The sequence below is a fragment of the Pipistrellus kuhlii genome, unplaced genomic scaffold (genome assembly GCF_014108245.1).
Source record: "Pipistrellus kuhlii isolate mPipKuh1 unplaced genomic scaffold, mPipKuh1.p scaffold_m20_p_2, whole genome shotgun sequence".
Lineage (NCBI taxonomy): Eukaryota > Metazoa > Chordata > Mammalia > Chiroptera > Vespertilionidae > Pipistrellus > Pipistrellus kuhlii.
The window spans coordinates 23,836,273-23,861,594 of NW_023425515.1; the positions used below are offsets into that span (position 1 = coordinate 23,836,273).

At 38.0% G+C, this 25,322-nt stretch overlaps 1 protein-coding gene across 1 annotated transcript in view; it reads right to left on the bottom strand.

The window, feature by feature from the left end:
* The window catches only part of WDR49 (WD repeat domain 49), a 128,246-nt gene that overhangs the window by 51,541 nt on the left and 51,383 nt on the right, over nt 1-25,322 (bottom strand). Inside the window, exons 7-9 of the mRNA XM_036447693.2 lie at nt 24,905-25,138; nt 9,949-10,113; nt 6,211-6,326 (exon numbers count right to left, since the gene is read on the bottom strand). Of these exons, the coding sequence (XP_036303586.1) occupies nt 6,211-6,326; nt 9,949-10,113; nt 24,905-25,138 (515 nt within the window). The remainder of the gene's footprint in view (nt 1-6,210; nt 6,327-9,948; nt 10,114-24,904; nt 25,139-25,322) is intronic.

The following is a 25,322-nucleotide window of genomic DNA, read 5'->3' on the forward strand; positions in this document are numbered from 1 at the left end:
CAGCTTCCTCTCCCTCCCTAGCAACTAGCCTCCTTGCAGTTTCTTCAGCCCAGGAACCTGACCTGTTTTATAGCCAGGTGCAAACATTTTACACTTTGACTAAATGTCTGTGAAGCATTTTCCAGTGCCTCATCTCATTTGACCCTCACAGAAATCCTGAAGTAGGTAGATAGGAGACTCAGTAGAATATTATTTTATTTTCATTATCCAGAAAATGGAGACTTAGAAAGTTTAGAAATTTGGCTAAGTTGACACATGCATGTGTGATACATATAAAGCTCTCGCTGACACCAATCGCACATGTGTGTTTTCATCTGTCATTGTCTATTGTGAATTTAGTTGATGGTTCTATTATAGAGAAAGGGCAAACAGCGATATTAAAAATATTTCTTCTAATTAATTTCCTTTCAATGTGCATGAATCTGTGAACGGGGACACTGATGATAATATAAATAAGGTAGTTTGCAGTTCTGATATTACAGTTAATATCATTATAGCTCTATATGTATATACTTTCAATGTTCTCTTTAACTTTTGGGTTGATTAAAGAGATTAACCTTCAATGGTGAATGTGAGATAGGAGTGACAGAGAATGGAGAATGTAAGGTGGGAGTAACAGGAAAGAAGTAATCCTCTAGCTCTTCTATTATCTCTCAGCTAAAATTCAATGTCAAATATATTTTCCCCAAGATACCCATATTAACTAGATGTGGTTAGGGAGTACCACCCAAAGGCACAAAGTCCTACTCATAAGATGGTGCAAAAAGAAGCACTTCTGATATTTGACCTTCTGTGTCAAAATCTCAAGAAACTAATTAGCTGCCAACTTTCCCTTAAAATATCAACCTGAAATGACAGCTATCCTTAAAATACCTTCAGAACCACACTGTATTTCTTACTTCGTTCATTTCAAATATAACTTTTTTAGGTTTATACTTTTGCCAAGAGTAAAATTAAAGTACATAATGAGCCAATTTTAAGGCCATTTTCAGAGTCTGAGATTGTTCTTTCTGACATTGAAGGACTTTACGAGTTCCATTTCACAACTCATATCTGAAATCCTGAGAGTCATTGTGTCATTTTGTGAAGATGACCATATCTCTAGCTAAGAATTTAAATATAATGACCAATTCTGTGAGAACAAAATTAGTTTTTCCTGTCAAGTACAGAAAAATAATAAAAAAAAAAATGTTTTAAGAAACAACCTTTTAGGATGAATGAGTTAGGAAAATATCTTTTACAAAACTTAAATTATGTAAAAATTTTTTGGAAAGAACACAATCAACTATGCGTTCCCTTTGAGGTTACCTGTCCAATTATAAGAACTATGTACTGACTTTTAGGTTAAAAAGGGATATCTCAAAGGCAGAGAACTAGTTTACTATATATCAGTTCACTTTTATCTATTTCCCTAAAATTTGTGGAGTCAAATTAAAAATACTAAAACCATCACAAAATTAGATTTGAGAGTTATTTGTGAATTCCTGCCTCCTCCTGACCTCTAGCAAAAATAAGTCACAACTTTGGAAGTTTTCATTCTGATTCTTATCCTAATAATATAAACCAATTGAATCATATAGAATTAGAGTTTATTACTAAGGTAATCATTAAGTATTTAATATCTCGTGATAGGTAAATTTTATTGTTGAGGAACTTTAAATCCCTAATCTCATTTCATTTAAAAATACATTTATAAATCAAATTATATCAACAGCTATTTTTGAGCACTCACTTTTTTACAAAACTGTGAAGAATACTGCTATCAAGAATAATTTTAGCCCAGCTGGGTGTAGGTCAGCTATTGAACCAAGAAGTTACCAATTCAATTCCTGATGGGTTGCTTGGTTGCTAGCTTGATCCCTAGCGGGGTGGAGGGAAGGCATGCAGGAGGCAGCTGATCGATGACTCTCTCTCATCTTAGATGTTTCTATCTTTCTCTTCCTCTCCCTTCTTCTCTGAAATCAATAAAAAAGATTTTTTAAAAATATTTTCACAATTATTTGAAGTTATATAATAGATTCTCTCTTTTTTTCAATGTTTGTATAGTTCTAAGTATTTAAAAGGAATAAAATTTTTCATAAACAGTGATCTCATCTTTAACAGAAAGAGAAATAAAATGGAAAAAACTAAGAATCTGAGTCTATTTTTATAGAGAGTTGACAAGTATAGAATCAGAATTTTAAGGCAGAATAAAATACTAAACTGTTATGATTATTTATTTTATTTTACCATAATATACATATTACATGTCTATTTTAAACAAAGATAATTCATCATTCATTTACTTAATTTTACAAAAATAAATATGGCCAGGTATATAATTGACCCTATGTCTCAAAGGATATTTTGCTTAAAATTATAAGAAACATATTTCTAGAAGTTCTAAATTTGGGGCTTCCTTTTTCTGACAGAAATACTTTCTATATAAGAATTACAGTATTTCTAAGAAGTTAATATGGGCTCTCTAATTCAGGTTTTTCTTGGAATAATTTTACAGTGACATTTACCATGTCTTGCCTTGTATATGTTGATTCCGCAATTAGAATGTGATACCACTGAGAGCATGGATCATGCTTCTTCACATTCAGTCCATCATAGTTTCTAAATCAATGCTTTTCACTTAGGTGCAATTTAAAAATAATTGAGAGACAGATAGGAGGAATAATGATACACTAGAACTTTAAGGTGCTATTAAGTTAATACATTTTTATACACTTCTTCAAATGCACAGAAATGATTCATTACCTTTGATTGATATGACCAACCTACTTAATCAAATTACTTGTTTAAAAGAATATAGTTGCTTTCCCATGATTTAACAACTTCATCTGTAACTGAGAAATAATGGAAAGAGCATGGACATTGCTGTCAAATTCTAACTCAGCTGCCTATTAGCTCTGTAAGCTTGGCCCGGCTGCCCAACTTCTTCAAGCTTCGTTTCCTTTCTTATAGAAGAGAGTTGGTAACACTTACCTTCCTGATTTATTGTGAAGAGAGAATGGATTTTAATATATACCCTGCATGCCTTTTATTCAGAGTGTGACTAATAAGAAATTAATCTTGCTAATCATCAGATTCCTTGTCTAGTCAATAAACATTGTTATATAACTAATATCATTGAGTATCTATTAAGCACTAGACATTATATAAATATACATACTATATCTATCATCTATCTATTATAATAGATGCTCAATGATATGTATCCTATTCTTTTTCTTTTTTTAATACATTGATATTTTACAGAGAGGAAGGAAGAGGGATAAAGAGTTAGAAATACTGATAAGAGAGAAATATCGATCAGCTGCCTCCTGCACCAAGATCCCAAGCAGCTACCTCCTACTGGGGATGTGCCCACAACCAAGGTACCAGCCCTTGACCAGAATCGAATCTGGGACCTTTCAATCCACAAGCTGATGCTCTATCCACTGAGCTAAACCAGTTAGGGCATGTGTTCTATTCTTATGTTAGATGAAGTGCAGGAAGCTAGAAAGCACAAAGACAAAAAGGAGGCATTTTTCCATCCTGGGAGTAAAGGGATATCCTGATGGGGAAGAAATGTGAACGAGACTTGAATTAGGAATGCACATTAGCCACATGAGGAAATGCTTGGGAAAGGCAGAGAATAACGACAAGGGGGATTGAAACAGTGAATTTGTTGGGGAATATCCTGACTGTAGATTGCTCCTTGAGTTTAGAATGTTCAGGAGAATGAGTGAGAATGAAACTAAGAATAGGTCCAAGCTAGTGGGGACTTCAATTTATTATGTAGACACTCTGAAAGTTGTCAAATAAGGAAGTGACATTGACAGAATGCTGTGTAGGAAGAAATCATTGTAGCTAAAATGTTCAGTATCTATTTAAGAGGTAAAAGAGAGGCATTACTAGAAGAAAGGACAAATTAGAAGGCTGTGACATTCATATATATAGAAATGGTGCTCTGAATTATACAGTTGTAGTAGTGAGGAGAGCAAGTTTGAGAAATATTTAGAATATACAATGGATAAGGCTTTGTCACTACTTGGTGGTGAAGTTGAGTGAGAAGGGAAAACCGAGGTCTCTGACTATTAACTGAGACTCTGAATGTAAGAGAAGAAGCAGGTTTTGGAGAGAGGAATAAATAATGCCTTCAGTTTAGAATATGTTGATTTTTGGATTGCAGTCAAACACACCCAGCAAAGTGAGTTTAGAGAGATAAGAGCTAAAGATAGAGATTTGAGATATCTATAAAATATCTCATACCTTCCAAGGTGAAGCCAAGGTTTAAATTAGATAATGTGTCAAATAAGGAGTGCTACAAAGCTCTATGGATAAAACAAATGAGGTGACATATTTATCTACCTAACTAAATAAGTGTAATTCTCATTCCATCCTGGGCAAAATTAGCAAACAGGGCTTTTTTAGATAGAGCCTGAAGTTAAAGCTTCAGCTTACCAGTTTCCTCTGGGTTTTAAAGAAAGCTTAATGAGCTGTCAGTCTTCTAGTTATTTCTTCTCTAATCACTAAACTATTAAGGAATTGGCATAATGGACTATCCTTCCCAAGCTATTACCAAATACTTGACCAATACTCTTGTTTCTTTTGTCAAATGCCTCCTGGTAAAAAGATCTCCGCAAAGATCCTCCAGTAACCCCTCTAACATAAGGCCACTGATTTAGAAAATATATATATATTTTTAAATCCAACAATATAAAATGACATGAAGTCATTGAAAATACATTGTTTTAGCTTTCAATTCCAACTAAGGGATCCAAGTCTTGACTACCTTGTGGAAAATGGAATACATGGTGAAAGATGGGAAACGTGGTAACCTTTCCTCCTCTCATTTCCAAAGCTTCCTCCCCAAGATTTTAGAACATGATCACCCACAAAGATAGAAAATTGATGTTCCTTTAAGCCATTTTCAGTTGACTCTACACATCTCATCTTTTAAAATTTTTTCCTGAAGCAATAAAAAATAAGACATGTGATGATAATTTCTAACTATGGGGATCATAAACATATATCTAAGAAAATGGTATCCCTGCAGTTATAAATGACACTGATTACTTTTTAAAATTATTTCTTGTTCTGTCCCAAATTTAAATTGGGTCATCTGAATACTACACATCTACCATGCCATGATATTAGAGAATTAAATGTTATTCACTGCCACAGCCTAATTATAGAGATCATTAAGCCATAGTCTATTGGAACAGTTATGAGTGGTTAATGGATCATGATTGTTCCCAGGGATATAACGAAGCCTTGTCTTTCAAATTTGAGGATGATTGAATTAGTTCTTAATATCAAGTAGAATAATTTGGTCTATATTTCCTTCCTTATCATCAAACTTCCCCTGAAACTGAGCTGTGTGTGGCACTCTGTTTGTCTGCCTATGCACATTTGCATTAGAAGAAAAGCCTTCATATGATTGATAAAAACCCCCAAGTATGTCCTGCTAGCTTTCTAGGTATAAAATCTGTTTAATCCTAGCTTCAAACCCTTCAGATCATAATTCTACAGTGAATAATGCTGGGCAAATTACCTATTAGAGCAATATTTTGTGAAATGTTGAATTTATGGACAATATATTTTCAAAACACAGCACTTTAATTTTCCTAGTGCTTATACAACGCCATCGAAAAGACTCTGTTCGTGATCTCTTAGTTCTCTCAGGGAAAAAAAGGAAAGAAAAGTAATTTCCCTTGTAATGAAATGGAAGAATAGCTCCTTGAGAACAGTAAGTGGGCTGTGAAAGGGCCTCTCTGCACTAAGATGAAGGAGGTGCTAACACAGAATTCAGTGCGCTATTTCCCTCTTGAGCTGCAATTTAAAATAAGCAACACGAGAAGAAGAAATGAGCTCCTTTTATACTTGAGAGAATGTAATTTACGCATTAAGAATTTATTGCCTATCACATTTGGGAAACTTTTGGTGTTAATACTCAGAATGTGGTATTATGTCCCTACCTGGAATGGTTAAAGGAAAGGGAAGGTTTCCAAAGCCAGGAGAAAGCCCTAAAACAATTCTTAAAGTTGCTCAAGCGATACAATCTTATAATAGTATAGTCACTAAGCAGTCAGTCAATTCCAAACAGTTTCACTCACCTAGGTTACCTGAAAGTCAATGACTTAGAATCAGTCAAGATTTCTGTGTTCTTTTTTTTCTTTTATATTTTGATTCAAATAAGAACATTCTTCCTACAGTTTTGTGTGAAGCACATCATACCTGTCCCAGCCTGTAACCAGTATTGTCTTCTTAAGTACCAGGATCTGTGAAATATCCACAACTCCCTCTTTTCCAACATTTAGCGTGTGGTGACAATATCCATTGAAATCCCACACCTTTAAGACAAAAATTTAAATCACCTTTGAGACAAAAAATGAAAACATCTTCTTCAATGAGTGAAACAGCACAGTGTAATAAGATTATTCTAAATGTGTGTGTTTCCATTCTGGATTAGGGTTGATTTACTCAGAATACGTAATAATTCAAGAAAATCCCCTCACTAATGAAATTTAGCCATTATATGTATTACTCTCTGGTAATACTACCAGTTTATTCTAATAATGTTTGATTCAAAGGCTAACAAATTTGTGTGTGTTTTTAAGGGGGTTGCAAGTTGAAATTATGAAGAGCCCCATTTTTGATTTTGTTGAAATCTTGTTTATCACTCTAAGAATGTCTCTAACATTATTTCTCAGGGGCGATTGGAATTTTAATGGTTTAATACAGAGCTTGAAACACAGTTATTGTACCAAGTTTTCCATCATCTGCCCACAAAACATCTTGTTGATAGTGGGTGCTAGAACTAAGTCTTATGTAAGCCCAGGCAATTCTAGATTACTCCACTTGGGCATTGGCGAGGACATAGACCCAATGGGAATGCTTTAAGAGAGAATGTAATTAAAGTCCCAAGCAGTTAAAACTATGCCTTGCTATGAGACATTGTGGGTACATATGCACAAAGGGTAAGCTAGCATCCTGTCAAATTTAAAATGCATATCATTTTGACTCAAAAATTCAACTCCTAGAAAGTCATTGCACAGAGATGCTCAAATGTGTGAAATGGCCTAATTTGTGGAATATTCTTGAAACATCCTATCTAATAAAAGAGTAATATGCAAATTGACCATCACTCCAACACACAAGATGGCTGCCCCCATGTGGTCAAAGAATGCCTCCCCATGTGGACACAATATGACCACCACAAGATGGGAGGGCAGTTGGAAGGGACTAGAACTGCAAGGGAGGGAAGTTGGGGGCGATCAGGCCTGCAGGGGAGGACAGTTGGGGACCATGCCTGCAGGGAAGGACATTTAGGGGTGACCATACTGGCGGGGAAGGGCAGTTAGGGGCAATCGGCCAGCAAGGGAGCAGTTAGGCGTCGATCAGCCTGGCAGGGAATGATTAGGGGGTGATCAAGCTAGCAGGCAGAAATCATTAAGGGCAATCAGGCAGGCAGGCAGGCAAGCAGTTGGGAGCCAGCAGTTCTGGATTTTGAGAAGAATGTCATTTAGACCTGATCCCAACAGACAGTTGGATATCCCTTGAGGACTCCCAGGTTGGAGAGGGTGCAGACTGGGCTGAGGGACACACCTCCCCCCACCATGCATGAATTTCATGCACCAGGCCTCTAGTTGTTTATAAAAGCTAAAGATTTGAAAGCATTTATAGGTTAGTTAATAAGAGACTGAGCATCAGAATATGGAATATTTATACAGTGATATATAATGTAGCCATTAAGAATAAGTCACCTCCATGTGTCTAAACTAAGCCAAAACTAAACCATCTGTGGAATCTTAAGAAAGTCACTTTATCTCCTTGGGCTTCAGTTTTCTCATCTGTAAAACTGATAAAATAAAAGCAACAACCATATTTGTGTGTGTGTGTGTGTGTGTGTATGTGTGTGTGTGTGTGTGTGTGTGTGTGTGTGTGTGTGTAGCACTAGGAAATTTCCTGGTTCATAGTACTAGTAAGCATGAACTAAATGTTAGCTTACATTATGACTATTGTTTTTATTTATATGAATCAATGTCTAGACAGAAAACACAAAATGCAGAACAGCATGGACAGTGAGCTGCCATTGAGAAAGAAGTGATGATCAGAGGCCAGCAGCATGCATAAGAAGCTGGAAACAGTGGCAGGCACAGAATGGAGCTGGAAGCAAGGGTGGAAGACTTTTTTTTTCACTTTACATCTATTTTATATTTTAAATGTTATTATATGTATGTATTAATTATTCAAAACATTAATTAAAAAAAACAGGCACTTCAAAACCTTGATAAATAGGGCAATACTTTCAAATCTTTATTACAGAGGCCAAATGATAAATGAGATTGAAAAATGTCATTCATTCTTATTTCTTCATAAATACAGCCACTAGAGCTCAACCCTGATTTATGTGTCCTATGTAGAGGTTACCAAATTTCAGAATTCTGTTGTGCTATTGTGATAAAGATAAATGTACCTTCAAAAGCTGAGATTATACTACTAAATTCACATTAGCTCCTAAGATGTCAAGGCTTGAGCTGAGACAGAACAGTGCACATCTTCTCACCCATGTCATTCTGTTTTTTTCTACCCGTGTCTCCTAACCAAGCCCACCTAAAATAATACCATAAATAGATATTGTAAAGTTGTGACTCGCCCAGAATCTACCACGTCCCTTAGCTGGGACTGTTTTAGCAACCATTTATAAATCTGCCCTACTCCAGATGGCTACTGTCCATGACAAGAGTAAAAGGTACCTAATCCACTTCCCTTATTTTTCAGTTCTGTCTCATTCCCCAGGAATAGAAGTGAGAATCTTGCTTGTTCCTTTTGCTAAGCCTCTGTCTAATACTCCACTTCTAGTTATTCTTATTTTATTCTACCTTGACTATTAGGATTGGGATTATTCCATTACCCTCACACCTTTTACCAGTCAGTCCTTCCATAAATGAGACTATTTTGCTTACATCCAAGCTCCCAGTCCACACTTCATCCATTAACCTTCCCAGAGGTTAATCAAATTCTGCTGATTCCCAGAGATTTTCACAGTAACACGCCATAGCACCTCCTTCCCACCGGCCATTAGCATCTTGCAATCCTCCTGCAAGCTTGCCTCCAACTTCCATGATATGACACCTACATATCCAGACAGCGTCCCTGACCCTGAACGCATCAGACACCCTATCATGGAAAGGACATCTAACACCCTCATGACTCCAGATATGACAGACGTTTGCAAACCATTTAAAGCTTATTCAGAATGTCACAAGTCATCTCCAATCAAACACTGTCATTACTCTCAGAGCCCGGGGAAGCGGGGGAGATTCACTGATGGACATGATTTCACATTGTAGCTAACTTGGCATAAAAATTTGATCTTTTTTTTTTTTCAAAGTAAAATAGTATCGTCGTTCTCCCAGAAGAAATTAGTAGTAGTTGCAAAATAAAGAAAAGCCCCACAGCATAACATCATGTGAGTGTAAGATAAATTCGAAATAAGATCATGATTGTTCTTCCTCCTTTCTTGACTACCTTACCTTTACATAAAAATAAAAATTACAAAATGGGGTGATTCTAAAATATTAATTTACTGGAAACACTGCATCTATGCCATATTGAAATGCCCTGATTTCTCAATTTATAAATCGAGGAAAAGGAAACGAGAGACATTAGCTGAAATTATTCAGGCCTCTTATTCCCCAAAGTAGTCCTCTATCCAGAGCACTGGAAAAAGCTTTCTGAAATAAGAAAGCCAAGTTATGCTTTCATTCTAAATAATTTATTCAGAAAACCCATTTATTCATTTTTCAACAGAATTTTTATTTTCCTAACAGCTTTGTTATTAGATGGCTTGGGTTCTTTTGCTCTCCTTACCTTGTCTCATCTCTCTTCTTGCAAGGACAAAAAACACACACAAATAAATACAGTCAACACTGTGTTTCCTCTCACAGAATTCTGGCCCCCTCTTCCTACCTTAACGGTTCCATCTGTGCTGCCAGTCAAAAGCCGTGTCTCATTTGCATCAAGGGCCATAGTGCTGATTTCTGCATTTCCATGACAACCAGTAAATTGTTTGATTTTCTGCCCAGTGTCTATCATCCAGAAGCAAACTGTTGACCCCACATCAGAACTGATTACCTAAGAGAAAATAACATTGTAAAGAAATTAAATATAGTCCCAGAATCTATCACTGTTGTTGCAATAACACTACCTAACCTATGCATTTTCCATACTGGGATCACCTAACAGTTAGAGACATTTTTATAATGTATGTTTTTTCTTTTTGTTGAGCTGATAACATTTTAATTTCTAGGCCAGAACTGAGATAATAAGGTCCTGATTCTCTTTATGAGAAAAGATAGGAATCTACTTCCCTTGCCCATAAGCCATCCTGAAATCGAATCCTACTGAAAATAAACTTACAAATCTTTTGCATTTAAATGAGAAAGTTGATTTTAGTAGTCATGGTGATCTGACACTATTTACTATATGGAAAGACACATTTTATTATACATCAGTTTCCATTTGGCATTCAGAAAAGAAAGCACTGCTTGCCATTATGGGGAAAAGTTAATTTCAACAAATTGCTAGAGCTATTGCTTTTAATGCTATTAGTCCCTTTCTTCTTCCTTTCTCGGGGTACTGTGTATATTTTTACAGCCAAACACTATTATTGATGGGTTACTAAAAAGAAAGAACACAGGAAGGTTAAATATAAATCTGCATATACACCCCCAAGAGAAAGGCAACAAAACAAATGCTAGTCAGGAAAGAATTATATATAGAAACCCAACAGTGTGAAATCTTATAGTGGCAGGCAGACCACTAATTTCAGCTCCAAGCATTTAAGCACCCTTTAAGAGATTTCTAAAACCATCTCACCAATAGGACTTCCATACCCAAAGAATGAAAAAACAAGAACCGCTCACTAACCATATGAATATATACATTAAAAGGTTGCCTGAAGCAACATCTACTCTGAGAAAACTTAAAGCATGTCCTTATCTGCTTACGTATTGATTACCATTGAATAAATGTACATTTATTAAAAATATGTTAAATGTGAGTGTTGCATTTTCATAATTAAATGGGTTAAAGTTTATCAACTGTATAAGGCCTGGGTAGCAGCTGGCCATGATGCTTACACACATTCATTCATTCTAGGGCATCACTGGGTGGAGGTTCAATGTGCAGCTCCATGATAGAAGTGGGTTCACTGATGAATCCCTGCTCTCAAGGAGTCTGTAGTCTAGGCTTGACCATGAAAATCACCATGACTGCATACCATGCCCAAACTCTAATTTAATTGGACCAAGGAGGGATATTATTTATTTATTTGTTTATTTACTTTCTGTGAATCCTCACCCATGGATATTTCTCCATTGATTTTTTAGAGTGTGAAAGGGAAGGGGAGAGACACACACAGAGAAACATCAATTTGAGAGAGACACATGAACCAGAATCAAAGCCGGGACCCTTCCAACACTCTATCCACTGAACCAAACTGGCTACAGCAAGGAGGGGCATTTTGTAAATAGAGTTTCCCACGTTACTTAAGTGTGCAATCTGGATTAAGAATAAATTGTTGAGATTAAAAAAAAAACAGACAAGAAACAGAAAATGTCAAGTAATGCTCCAGGTTCAGAGGTATCATCCTGGGTGCTGTGGGGCACAGAAAGGAACCCCAAATTCACTCACTGGGGTGGGAGGTAGGGAATAAAAAGTGAAGATGATAAATCTGTATTGAAGATGGGTATTTATTGATTGCCAAAGTCTTTACATTCACTATCTCATTTCATCTTTATAAAAACCTGAAAAATAAATACCGATCTCATCCTCATCCACCAGTGATAAAATTGAGATTGTAAGTAGCTAGATACTAGTCCCAAGCTTATAAAATGAGGTGTGAAGGCTGCCCATAGCAGACACATCACAAGGCCTTCTTTTATTTCAGCATTGTATTCTAGATAGATAAGAGAATGCATAGAAGAGAGAACTTGGAGAATATTCCAAGCATGACAAAAACAATAGAAATGTCATGAAACCAGGGTACAGATGTTGGGATAAATGATAGAATATCAGATGAGGAAGCAGGCTGATGGTGGATATTTGAAATTCCAAACAAGCTATGCCAGAGAATAATGAATAATGTATATAAAGTTATTTTTACTCATAAATAGTCTACAGCTTTCATTGGACTATCGATAGGATGTATGAGTCAAAATAAAATTAAGAAAAATTGCTTTGTCTTAATAAAAAGGAGAGTCACACAACATATTTTTGTTGGTTTGTGAAGATACCTTTGGCGACAGTATGGAGAACAAATAAGAGGCTGCTATAATAGTCCAGATAAGAGATGGTCACCAAAGACAGTTCTGGAGATAAATGGAGAAGAGGGATTGAGGGGGAAAAGGACAACAATTATATCCCAGCAAAGAAATGATCATGAACATATAATCTCTCATAACCTTTTTTCCTAAAATTACAACTCAGAATCAGATAATTTATCAAATGATGTAATACTATTTTTTAAAATATTTTTTATTGATGAGAGAGAGAGAGAGAGAGAGAGAGAGAGAGAGAGAGAGAGAGAAAGAGAGAGAGAGAGAGAGAGAGAGAGAGAGATAAAAACATCAATGATAAGAGAGAATCATTGATCAACTGCCTCCTGCATGCCTTCTACAGGGGATCAAGCCTGCAACCCAGGCATGTTCCCTGATGGAGAATCAAACTATGACCTCCTGGTTCATAGGTTGATGCTTAACCATTGAGCCACATCAGATGGACAGCAATACTATTCTGATAAACATTTTCTCTTAGTGAAATCAAAGGTAGCTAACATATTTAATTACCTTCGTTAAATGATAGTGTAATTTCTAGGACGAATGACCTGGATCTTTGAGATAGTATGACTGCATTTTACGGATCATTCCAAGTAACTGAGTGTGTTTCTGTTTGCTTTAGTTTGTGCGTAGAGCCAGGTTGCCTCCGTTTGGATGTCAGTTGTCTGACCTTGGCTCATTATTCAATCTTTCTAAGCTCTAATTTCCTCACATATAAACTAGACAGACTTCTAATAACTATCTCAAACTGTATTTAAGAGATATAAATAAGCTATTTACAAAACACAGAGCATGTCATACAATTAGGTAGTGTTACTATTTCAATGAAAGCTTTATTTGTCTGACCTTTAATTTGGGCTGATATCACTTTTTATATCCAAATCAATTATAAAATATTTAGTATCTTGCTTTCTTCTAACCATGACAGGGAATATAGATAATTACAATTTCAGAAACCAGATTTGTAGATGTACATTAAGATTTCAAATTAAATACTACTTGTGAATTTTTCTCATACTGTAATTGCTAAGAAATTTGAATTGCATTCATTGAAGACAAAATGAGAAAATTTGAAAAGTGGTATTTTAAGAAAAAGTTAAAGGTTGTGAAGAATTTTTTATTTCTACTAGTGGCCCGGTACACAAAATTCATGCACATTAAAAGGGAATTAATTAGAGGAAATATTTTAATATTGCTATTTGCCCTTTCTCTATAAGTGTCAGAGATGAAAGAAAATTAGTGAAATGTATGTGAAAATCTCCCTCCTGTTAGAGTCTGGGACATGCTATGGGACCCAGAGTCAAGTCCCTGCCCACCTGCACATGTCTCGAAATCCTGTGATACCCAGACCTAGCTGGCCCCACCCCTTTCAAGACTTGTAGGGTGGTGGGGCACAGCTTCCGGTCTCCTGGCCCTGATGCGGGAGGCTGGAGGACCGGCCTCAGGTGTCCTGGGAGGACCCACCTCAGGTCCCCTGGCCCCAGCACTAGAGTGTGATGGCATGAGGGCATGATGACTATTTGCATATTAGCTCTTTATTCTATAGGATATAAAAAAAACAATGATTGAGCACCTGTTACATACTAACAGTTTTGTCCTAAAAGTTGGGCATTCCCTGGCAGAAATTAAAAGATCAAACTAAAATAAGTTTATATTCAGAGAATACTTGCTTACTTGTTTAAGACTAGCTCCAGCCACATTAAAAAGCATCTAATCATCCACCCACCACTTTTATTTAATGTAGCCATTCAATCAAGAATTAATAAAATCGCTTTTGCTGTTTCTCACTCTCCCTTCTTTGCCCACGTGCCTGAACTCCAACATACTATTCATCAGTTTTCAACATTTTTTTGTGCTCATTAAACAATTCCTCATGAAATCTGAATCAATAATGAAACAGTATATAGTCAGTCAAATTTAATTTTATGACAATCTGCCTTAATAAGCAGGCTTCTCAAAAACAATGCATTGAAAAACTAGGACTGACTATATCACAACATACAATCACTATTAACCAACATCTACCATCCGTGACAATGTCAGAAAACAAGAATAACAAAGCAGATGAAAAGGCTTGCAAGGTTTAGTGAGAGACAAGTGCAGTTAACAACACTTGCAGAGGAAGGAAGTGGTTTGACTGCAGAATGCAGGGCACTTTATCTTTAGCAAGCTGTTTTGATTGGTCAGAAAGCCCAGGGAGAGGTATTGGCATCCCATTCACATGCCACATTTTGATGACATTAAATCTCTCTAAGTTTTCACTTTATTTCTGGCTGCTGCTCATCAGCCTATGTGGGCAGGACCCTGGGGGTCGCAGAGCAGAAATAGGCCTATTTCTATAAAACTACACTGCAGTGCATTGTGTCTCTGTGAGCAAATGGTTGTTCTGATGGGAGCATGCACCACCTTCTATTCCTGAGTTAATGACTGTTTAGGAATGTACGGGTCTTTTCATCTCTCTCATCTGAGGCTGTCACAGCCAATCAGCCAACACTAAGAGATGTGACATTGTACTCATGTCCCCTAATTGTCTTCTTGCTATTCCAACAAGAGTCAGCATTTTAGCTCTTTTTCAGATGCATCACAAGCCTAGGTCTAACAAGAGGAATCAAAAATTACAGCAGTGCATGTTGCTGGTTACCATGGGATCAGGACACTTGATTCAATTTCTCTCTTCTTTTCTTTTTATTTATTTATTTATTTTTTTTAGTCAGTGCTGTTTATAGTCCCATAATATAAAGCAGGCTATGTTCTTTATTTCTGTGTTGCATCAAATCTCTGAAGTTATATCTCAGTAAGTAGTGAGATGAGAAAAATGATAATATCTCAGAATACTGATACAGACAACAGATTCTCCATTTATAAAACTTATTTATTAGATATCGCCTCTTCTTAGATTAATTTGTAATTCATTCCTTAAATTTATGGAACACCTTACAATAGGAGAGACACAGGATGGAGGCATTGGAGTTATATCAGTGAAAAATTCCTGCCCTTATATCTAGTGGGGGAAAGAGGGGAGAGATGCAACCAGATTTGAAAATATTAAAAGGAATTTACATATATATGTTTATATGAAGCAATATGAAAAAAATATATAACTGAGAAGTGGGTAGAGATCATTGGGATTTGGTGCAAAATCGGGGGTTTTAGAAGGATTCATTTGAGGAAGACATGGCTGAGATGAAGGAGGAAGCTGTGAAGATCCCTGAGTGAAGAGAAGGAAAGAGCAATGCAAAGGCCCTGAGGCACAGTGTCCTTGGTTTGCTCAAGGACTTCAAGAAAGGCTGGCAAGACTTTGGCCCTGTGAGGAGAAGGGCCGTGGGCTGCATGCGCCCACCTGTGATCATTGTGCAGGCATTCAGGACACTCCCAAGGTCACCCCACACCCACAGACACCAGGGGACAAAGTCACAGACATATAATTTCCCACTTTTTGATTAATAATTATCTTTTGCTCTTGCTTTATTCTGAGTGTCTTGATTCACAATATCTTTTCATCCTTCACAAAACAACTATAAGGGTAGTATTATAATATCTATTTTCTAGGTTTTAAAAAAGTAACAAAAACGGTTGCTTAGATAAATTAAATAACTTGCTCAATGTACAGCACTGGGCACTCTGACTCTAAAATCCCACCACCTCTCACATTGTAAAGAAATAGCTAAGAAAAAAAGAGGGGGGGAAAGCAAAAACTACTTCAAAAATCAGCTGAGACAACATTGGACTCCCAGGTTCTGATTTTGCGTGTTTGACATTTCTCACTCTATCCCAGCAACAAGTGAAAAGCTGAGCAAACTGAAAAACCAACAACTCTTCTTAGATCAATATAAGAAATGAGGTCACAGGGCAAATCGCTGCCCCCAAAATCAGAAAGGCCTGGGCAAATACATAAAGTCACAATTTACCACAGCAAAACTCATAAACTGAAAACTCTGGGGCAGCAATGCCAAGATAGGGAAATGGGAACTGCCATTGACAAATTGCTGCGGGCTCCAAGTGGACAAGTCTGAGAGTTAACATTTCCAGGGGGAGCCAGTCATGGGGGAACCCCATCACTTTATGTTTTGTTTTGAGGATATCGACCAGGTTCTCCCTTAAACACTGAAGAAAAAAAATCCCCTCATGCTCCTGGCAGGGGCAGGCGAAAGTATTTTGAAATAGTAGTATGTCAGAGTCCCAACAGGGTCTGTCCTCAGGAGAAACTATTTAACCAGACCCTAACCTGCTATGGTTTTATCAGAGGCTAATTGACCTGTGGGAGGGCAATTCCCAAGTCTAGCCGCCTCTCGCCTTCCTGTCCTATTCAAGGGGGAGGAGGGACAACAGAGAAGCATGTGTGAAGGTCATAGTCCGTAGGCACAGACCCCCTGAAGGTCTGAGACCTAACCACTGGATTCTAGAAGGCTACACCGCCCCTCACACCCTCACCGCCACATTTCTAAAGGCCTATTTTCAGAAATCACTTTGACTCAGTGTATCAGGTCCAACTATGAACAAAATACAAAACATACTCAATGGCAAGAAACTCAGTCTGAGGATACAGAGCAAATGTCAGACTCAGACATGGCAGGGATGTTTGAATTCTCAGATCATGAAGTGAAAAGAACGATTATGAATATGCTAAGAGCTCTCCTGGGTAAAAATAGACAGCACTGATTCTACACAAGTTTATAGAGAGAAGCCAAAGACCCAGAGCAGCCAACACAATATATTTTAGAATCAGAACAAAATCAAAAGACTGACACTGCCCAACCTCATAACTTACTATAAAGCTGCAATAATCAAGACAGTGTGATATCAGCAAAAGAAGAGACAATAGATCACCGGAGCAGAATAGAGAGACCAAAAATAGACCCACATAAATATAATGAGCTGATCTTTGACAAAGAAGCAAAGGCAATACGATGGAGGAAAGATAGTCTTTTCAATAAATGGTGCTGGAACTACTGGAACTCTGCTTGTTAAAAACTGAATCTAGAAAGACTGTATAGCCTTCATGAAATCTAACTCAGAATGGGTCACAGACCTACATATAAAACAAAACAAACAAAACGATATAGAACTCAAAGCAGATAATATAGAAGAAAATTTAAAGAACCTTTGGTTTTGCAATGACTTTTTAGGTGAAACACCAAGGGTATAGTTTATGAATTAAATAATTTATAAACTGAATTTCATTAAATTTAAAAATCTCTGCTCTGCAACACACACTGTCAAAAGAATGAAAAAACGAGCCAGAGACTTAAAGAAAATATTCTTAAAAGACATATTCTTCAGGTACTGTTATCCAAAATATACCAAGAACTCAAAATTCAACAATGAGAAAACAAAGAACCTATTTTTAAAATGGGCCAAAGACCTTACCAGACATCACCAAAGAAGATAAACAAATGTCAAATAATGTAAAAAAGATGGCCCACATCATATGTGGTCGGGGAGGTGCATAGTGAAACAATAATGTGATCCTACGCATTAGAATGACATGAATCTGGAACACTGACAACACCAAATCTTGACAGGCTGTAGGACAATGAGAACATTCCTTCATTGCTGATGGGAAAGCAAATAGATGCAACCACTTTAAAAGGCAATGGGCATTTATTTTACAAAACTAAACACATCAGTCAATTCGACAATTGGGCTCCTTGATATTTACCCCAAAGAGTTGAAAACTTAGGTCCACAAAAAAGCCTGCACACAGATGTGTAGCAGCTTTATTCATAACTGCCATGCTCGCAGGTGAATGAATAAATAATCTGTGGCATATCCACACAATGAAATATTATTCAGTGTAAAAAATAGCTTACAAGTCATTAAAAATGCATAGAGGAAATGCAAATGCATATTATTGAGTGATAGAAGCCAATCTTAAAAGGCTACATACATAAAAGATTCCAACTACATGACATTCTGAAAAAGGCAAAATGGTGTAGACAGTAAAAATATCAGTGGTTGCCAGGGTTTAGGGGAGGATGGTGGGAAGACAAGGTGGAGCATAGAAGATTTTTAGGGCAGTGAAGTTACTCTATATGATGTTATAATGGTAGATACATGTTGTTATACATTTGTCTAAACTTACAAAATGTATAACACCAAAATTGAACCCTAATGTATACTGCAGTTACATCCTATATAATAAAAGGGCAATATGCAAATAGACCGAATGGCAGAACAACGGAACAACCAATCAAAGTGTATTATGCTAATGATATGCTAAGACTGCTCAACTGCTCGCTATGACATGCACTGACCACCAGAAGGCAATGTTCCGACCAGTAGTTTAGCTTGCTGCTGGGGTTTGGCTGATTGGGACTGAGCAAGATGGGCTGGATACACCCTGGAGCCCTCCTGTGGTCCCTCCCTGGCTCAATCGTGCACCCATGGGGTCCCTCAGTCTGGCCTGTGCTCTCTCACAATCTGGGACCCCTCTATGGATGTCAGAGAGCTGGTTTCAGCCAAAACCTGCAGGCCACTCCCCTTGGGAGGGCGCTAGACGCAGGACTGGATTTAGGGGTCCAATTCCACCCATAGGGACTCCTCCTGCCCCCATGCACGAATTCATGCACCAGACCTCTACTTTGATGATAAGGATGGGTCAATTTCAGTTCATCAGTTGTAATAAATGTGGAGAATGTATATAACCAGGGAGGCTGTGCATGAGGGAGGACAGAAGGAACAAGATATTTCTATACCTTCTTCCCAATTTTGCTGTGAACCTAAAAGTGCTCTTTAGAAAAATAAATAAGGTCTTTAAAAAAGCTAAGACTATGAGGATGAGATAGGCTGAGGATGGGTCCTCTTCTATCCTGCTGATAGATTTAATGCAGCTTCTCTTTTGGTGAACATTGGACAATATCTATCAGGATTCCTGACATAGTTTCTGACTAATTCTAGGAATTTATCACACAGATATATCCTCACATGTGCTAAAATTTGTATGTTCAAGGTTAAAACTACTATTGTACATTACTTGAAATAGAAAAATATCAGAATTACCACCAATGCCTATAAGAAGTGATTAACAAAACGTTTGTTAGACCCATGTAACAAAGTAACATAGAGCTGTAAAAAGGAAAGAGTGTGCTCTCTAGGTAATGTGATGAAATGATCTGTAGCATTAGGTGAAAAACCAATGTACAGAGCAATGTTTCTGGGCATATAATATGCTACCATTCATGTAAACCGCATTTAAAATAATATGTTCTTAAAATTAATAATTACATATATATTCTTTTTTTGAATTGAGGATAATTATTCTTTTTTTTAGTTTTATTTATTTTTTATTTTTTAACATTTTTTAATTAAATTATTATCTTAATTTTCTTAATCCTCACCTGATGATATTTTTTCCCATTGATTTTTAGCGATAGAGAAAGGAAAGGGAAGGGTTGGGGGGAAGAGAGAGAGAGAGAGAGAGAAGCATCGATATGCCAGAGTCACATTGGTTGATTGCTTCCCTCAGGCATCCTGATTGGGGCCATGGATCAAACCTGCAACCAAGATACATGCCCTTGACTGGAAATCAAACCAGAGACCCTTTGGTTCTTGGATGCTGCTCTAACCACTGAGAAACCGGTCAGAGATGCTATATATATTTACTTGTGTATGAATAGAAAAGCCCTTGCTGGGGCCTCACTGAAGTCATAAAACTGGTTGCTTCATAGGAAGGAAACTGGGTAGGTAGGCAACCGGGATGAGAAGAAACTTTCATGGTATATACTATTATTCTTTTGAATAATAATAACACTGAAATGTGTTATTCCTTCCAAGCTAATCACATTTAAATGAATGTGGTATGCATGTATGTGCATGTGTGTGTGTATGTTTTGGTATAATCTTAAGACTGAGGTACTTACTTCACATGTCTCCAGCTAGTGATTAGACCTCATAGGCCAGGAATGACATGAAACCAAGTAAAGCCTTAAGCCTGCTAGGGAAGAAGAGCCATGCTAACAGAATGGAGGTCACCTGGAGCCCAGCGAGGAGGCAGGCAAAGACATCGCTTCCATCCGTGGGCAGCTAGTTCTGTTCAAAAGAGAAGCTCATCAATCTTGCCCTAAATACAAGCACCCCAGAGGTATAATGTCTTGTAAGATGGAGATAAATTTCCCTTACATTTGTCGGCCTCCCTTTTCTCACATTTTAAAATTACCAAGGGAACTACACATTGAATTGTTTAGATTCTCAAAAATCTCAATTCCCCAAAATAATGGTGCCTAGAAAAGAGGACAGGAGATGCACTGGAACCAAAAAATAACACCCGAGGGCCGTTTTTCAGGAACGATGTTTCTTGTGATAGTGTGAGAGTTGTCTTCAAGAAACAGCACCACTCTGGATGAGGAAAAGAAAGTTTAGTCTTCACATTTCCAAACCTAACCTCCCGATATGGATTATGAAACCCATCCAGGCTCTCTGGAGTCCTGCTGGTCTCAGCTAGGCAGCATTGTCTGACAAATTTCTCTATGTACAATAACTATGGATGCGATTAATATGTTTACTCTTGGAGATGGGATGAAATGCTAAAATTATGGGAAGCAATTTGTACACCAAATTATATACTGTGCATATATTTTAAGCTAGAAAGTCATTCCTAAGATTTTACCCGAGAGAGATAAAGTCATGAGTGTGAATATAGTTATATACAAAAAAAAAAAATCGTAATAGCAAAATTATCATCAAGGCAAATGAATCTGTAAATGGTGATACATACCTATAGTGGGATATGTACTGCCTTTTAAAAAATGATGAACTAGATCTACATTTGGGTACAGGGAAATACATTTCAATCTATTATAAATAAAAATGTGGGTTGCAGACCACATTTATGCAAAATAGTCTACACACAGAGAGATATTTAGAACCTGATGATATTTAGCTTCTTATTTGAGCTTTGCTGCATTGTTCTAACATCTCACAATAAGCATGGAATGTTTCTCAAAAATGAAACTATTTAATTTATTGTCTGTCACAATTTGATGACACTTGAATGTCCAGCCTGGCCCTAAGTGTGTCCTTGGTGCAAAACAAACTGAAACATTACCTATTTTACAGAAACAGGTTAGCCCCCATCATTAGGATGAGAGTTGCAGTGATAACTAAAACTTTATTCCTGTTTATAGCTACAAATATATTCTTAAAGGTTCCTAACATCCTTGGGTATTTTTTTTAAGCTTCAGTTAAGAACTCGCTGCAAAGGCTGTTTATGAGAACTACTTCTAGGATACTGAGTGACTTTGATTCTTTTAAAATTGCACATTCCAGGGACTCTCTGATGTTGTCCCAACTTGTCCTGCTGCTAGCTGTGTAGGCAATCTTCACAGGGTGTGACAAAGCACACAGGTCTTTGTAAGAAGATTTGCATGGCTCGCCATTCCTTTCTTGATTAGGGATGCCGGGATGCCAAAAGTCATGAAGATAAAGAAAAGTCACAGAAATGTACCAAGTTGCTTTTACATAGGGATAATGTTAGGTCTCCATGGAGTCAAATGGAATTAAGTAATACTAGCATGTCAGCTGAAATGGCAATAGAAGAAAGGTTTTCCATTAATTTCAAACAAATGGAAAGTCCCCAAAAGAGACTTCAAACCAGAATACCAAAGATCAAGGGTCAGTGAACCTGGTATGAGAAATGGCAATAATTTAGCAACTGAGCATCCATTCAGTGCTCAGAAAAATGTTAACAGTTGTTGGAAAACACAGAAGTGGAAGACTAGTATCTTTCCCTTCTGCCAAGTATTTATTATAACTAGAAAGCATCTCCAGGTGTGAGCAATGCTCTGAAAGGAATGAGATCAGCATGGCCAGGGCTGTCCTGGGAGACTCAGGGTGTTGAGGGAACCAAAGTAGACCCCAATAATTGAATGTTTATGAGCAGGAACTGCAATGGCTGAGAATGGACAGGACAAACAACATCCTCCCCTCAAAGGGTGTTCCTGAAGATAAGCAGGCTAGTGATAAAGCCCAGATCATCTTCTAACTCTTCCTAACATCTGCTGTCACGTGATGCCTGATTACATAAAGATGAACGAATGTGGGGAAGTTAAGCAAAAGAGATGTGATAAAGCTTCAACACTCCACCTGAGAGGTATGGGGAGCTTGTAGGGCTGGCTCCAGGACAAACTGCTTCCGAAAGGAGGCCATACCCAGGGATGCAGTAGAGATACATACTGCTACTGTTTGTTACGTCTGTGACCCAGAAGCACGCGCACATGTGCACACACACACACACACACACACGCACACACGAACATGCACATACACACATTTTCAAAAGTTAATAAACTGAAGCTTAGTCATGGTAAGTAATCTGCCCAACATTTGAACTCCGATTTCTCTAACCCAAAGTGTCTCAAAACTTGTGGTCTTCAGGTCCCTTTACATTCTTAAAATAATTGAAGAACTCAAATAACTTTTATTTATATGGAAGAAATAGATAGATTATAGATTAGATAGATAGAAGATAGATAGATAGATAGATAGATAATAGATAAATTACCTAAATTTACATTAGAAATTTACACTGAGAATTTGTTAAAACACAATAATAAGAAGCACACATTCCTTTGGACATCACAGCAATAATATCACTGCTCATCAGGTAGCTTCTAGAAAACTCTATACACTAATGAGACAATGAGAGTGAAAAACAAAAAAACAAGTTAATATTATGATTAAAATAGTATTGACCTCCCAGATTCTCCAAAAGAGATCTGAGCCCCCTGGGGTCTGAGAATTAGTGTCTTAACCCCAGGTTTAAGCAATAATTTTTCCAAGACCAGACTGTGGTATGGCCAGTGAATGACCTTCACCATCTGGCTCTAAGCTCCCTTTACTGCATCAACGCCAACATCTGCCAAGTGCTCCCCAACTGGCCCCCTCCCGGTAAATGCACTCTGAGTGCTCAAGCCACTTGGCAGGTGCTCCCATTGTGGTTTCTGTCTGGAACTACTTCCTTCTCCTCTGGCTTTCAAGGCTCTGTTGAAATGCCACCCTCCTCAGCCCCGGGCAGAACTGATCACTTTCCATGGGTAGCTCTTACCTCTACTTCATTACATTCAGCTCCACTGTGGCCTTGTGAGTTGGTCATGTGTCTGCTTCCTCATTTGTATTCCACAATCCTGTGGGAGGCCCTGCCGAGCAGTGAACACCAGGAAGACACCCTGGACCTGTCCTTAAAGGCTGGAATCTCACGTTAGCTAGTTTGGCTCTGTAGATAGAGCATCAGCCTGTGGACTGAAGGGTCCTGAGTTCATTCTAGTCAAGGGCACATGCCTAGGTTGGGGACTCCATCAGCCCAGGGGGGTTTCTACTTCTCACTCTACCCTCCTCTCTGAAATAAATATATATATATTTAAATAAAAAAAATTAGTCTCCCTCAGTCCTGGCTCATGGTATTTCTTCAAACCTGTTTTATTTGTTTTGTCTACTCTAAAGTGACAAATATCACTGCTTGATGGGACTGTGGATGATATTGTTTTCTTTTTCTTGACTGTCGATACATTTTCATAATTAAAAAATGGAATACAGCACAGAAGTGTTTCTATAGCTTAGCAGCTACTAGAAAGCACTTACGTATGTGGGACACAGTTCTGTGTGCTTTATATGTGTATCAATGCTTTTAATTATTTATGCTATTAACAATGAAAATAAAGAGGTGCACACACTGAACTGTACAGTGACCCTTCCTACAGCATATACCACATGTGCATATTTTATTCTTGCTTAAAAAACTTGCATATATTTGTTATCTTGGCTTTCTTTATGGTGTATTCTAGAACTCCTTTGGGCCCCATTTCCTGAATTCCTCAGGGAATATGGCTTATCTTATGGCCAGGCGATGCCGGATCTCAGCATCTAAGCACAAGCCTAAGCTGTTTAACTTTGCAGATCTCAATTAGCATAATGTTCTCCTGGAAACAAACACATCGCTCAGCGGCCACCCGGGAGCCGAATGAATCGGTTGCCTTCATAAAGTTCAGTAACACATTTACGGGGGAACATTTCCCCCAGATGGAATTCAAAATGGATCGCTGCATAAAGGATTTTTATCTCCTGGAATAGCCAGGAAACAGAATGTTTGATGTAGTGACAAGACACACTGTTACTAACAAAGGGCTTTCCACCCGCTGCACAAGATGGGAACTACTCCTGTCTGCCTGACTGCAGAGCCTTCCATGGAGGGAAGGGAAGAATGGGCTGGAGTTCTTGTTTAAATTGGCCCAAAGCTGGATACTGGGTTCCTGTCAGTGCTGTTACAATAGGGCCTGAAGTGATCATGGCAGTAGATGGTCTCTCCCCAGCAAATACCCCCAGGCTTACCCCTCCCATCCACCAAGGAGGCTCTGCACCAGGGGAGCAGGCTTGTCCATTGACATGGGGGGGGGGGGGGGGGTGTTGCTGGCTGAAAATAAAATCATCTCCAAATCCACCTGAACGCACAGTATCGCAGAAAAGCACACGCCTGTGAAATCCCTGCCCACGGTTTTGTTTTTTCTCTATTTGCCCTCAGTGACCTTAGATGGGATTGTGGAAATAGCCTCTGGCTATGGAAATAGGTAGGGAGGGTGAGAGAAAAGCATCCTTACCTGCCTCAAGCCTGAATGGTAAAGGACACACGTGACTGCGCTCTTGTGGCTCTTCACTCTCTGGCTGGCTTCCCGTTCCATGGCCAGCAGGGCCAGCTGGTGATGACAGGAGATGAAAAGTCGGCCGTGGGCTTCATCAAAGTGGAAGAGGCATCCAAAGTCCTGACTTGGGGGGAAAGAACACGCTATCCTCTGGATGGACAGCTGGTGCTGAATATCCCAGAGTCTCAAAACCTGGTGGTAAAGTCAGACGAAAAGGTCAAGAACAATTCTCATTCTTGGGCCAATTTTTTTTTCTGCTTCATCCTTGACCGCAGGCGGTTGTTCTCTCCAGTGTATTAGAGTTGGTCACGCTTCCGTCATAGCACATAGTGTTCTTCCCTTATCCGTCTACATACTCCATCAGCTGTAACCATCT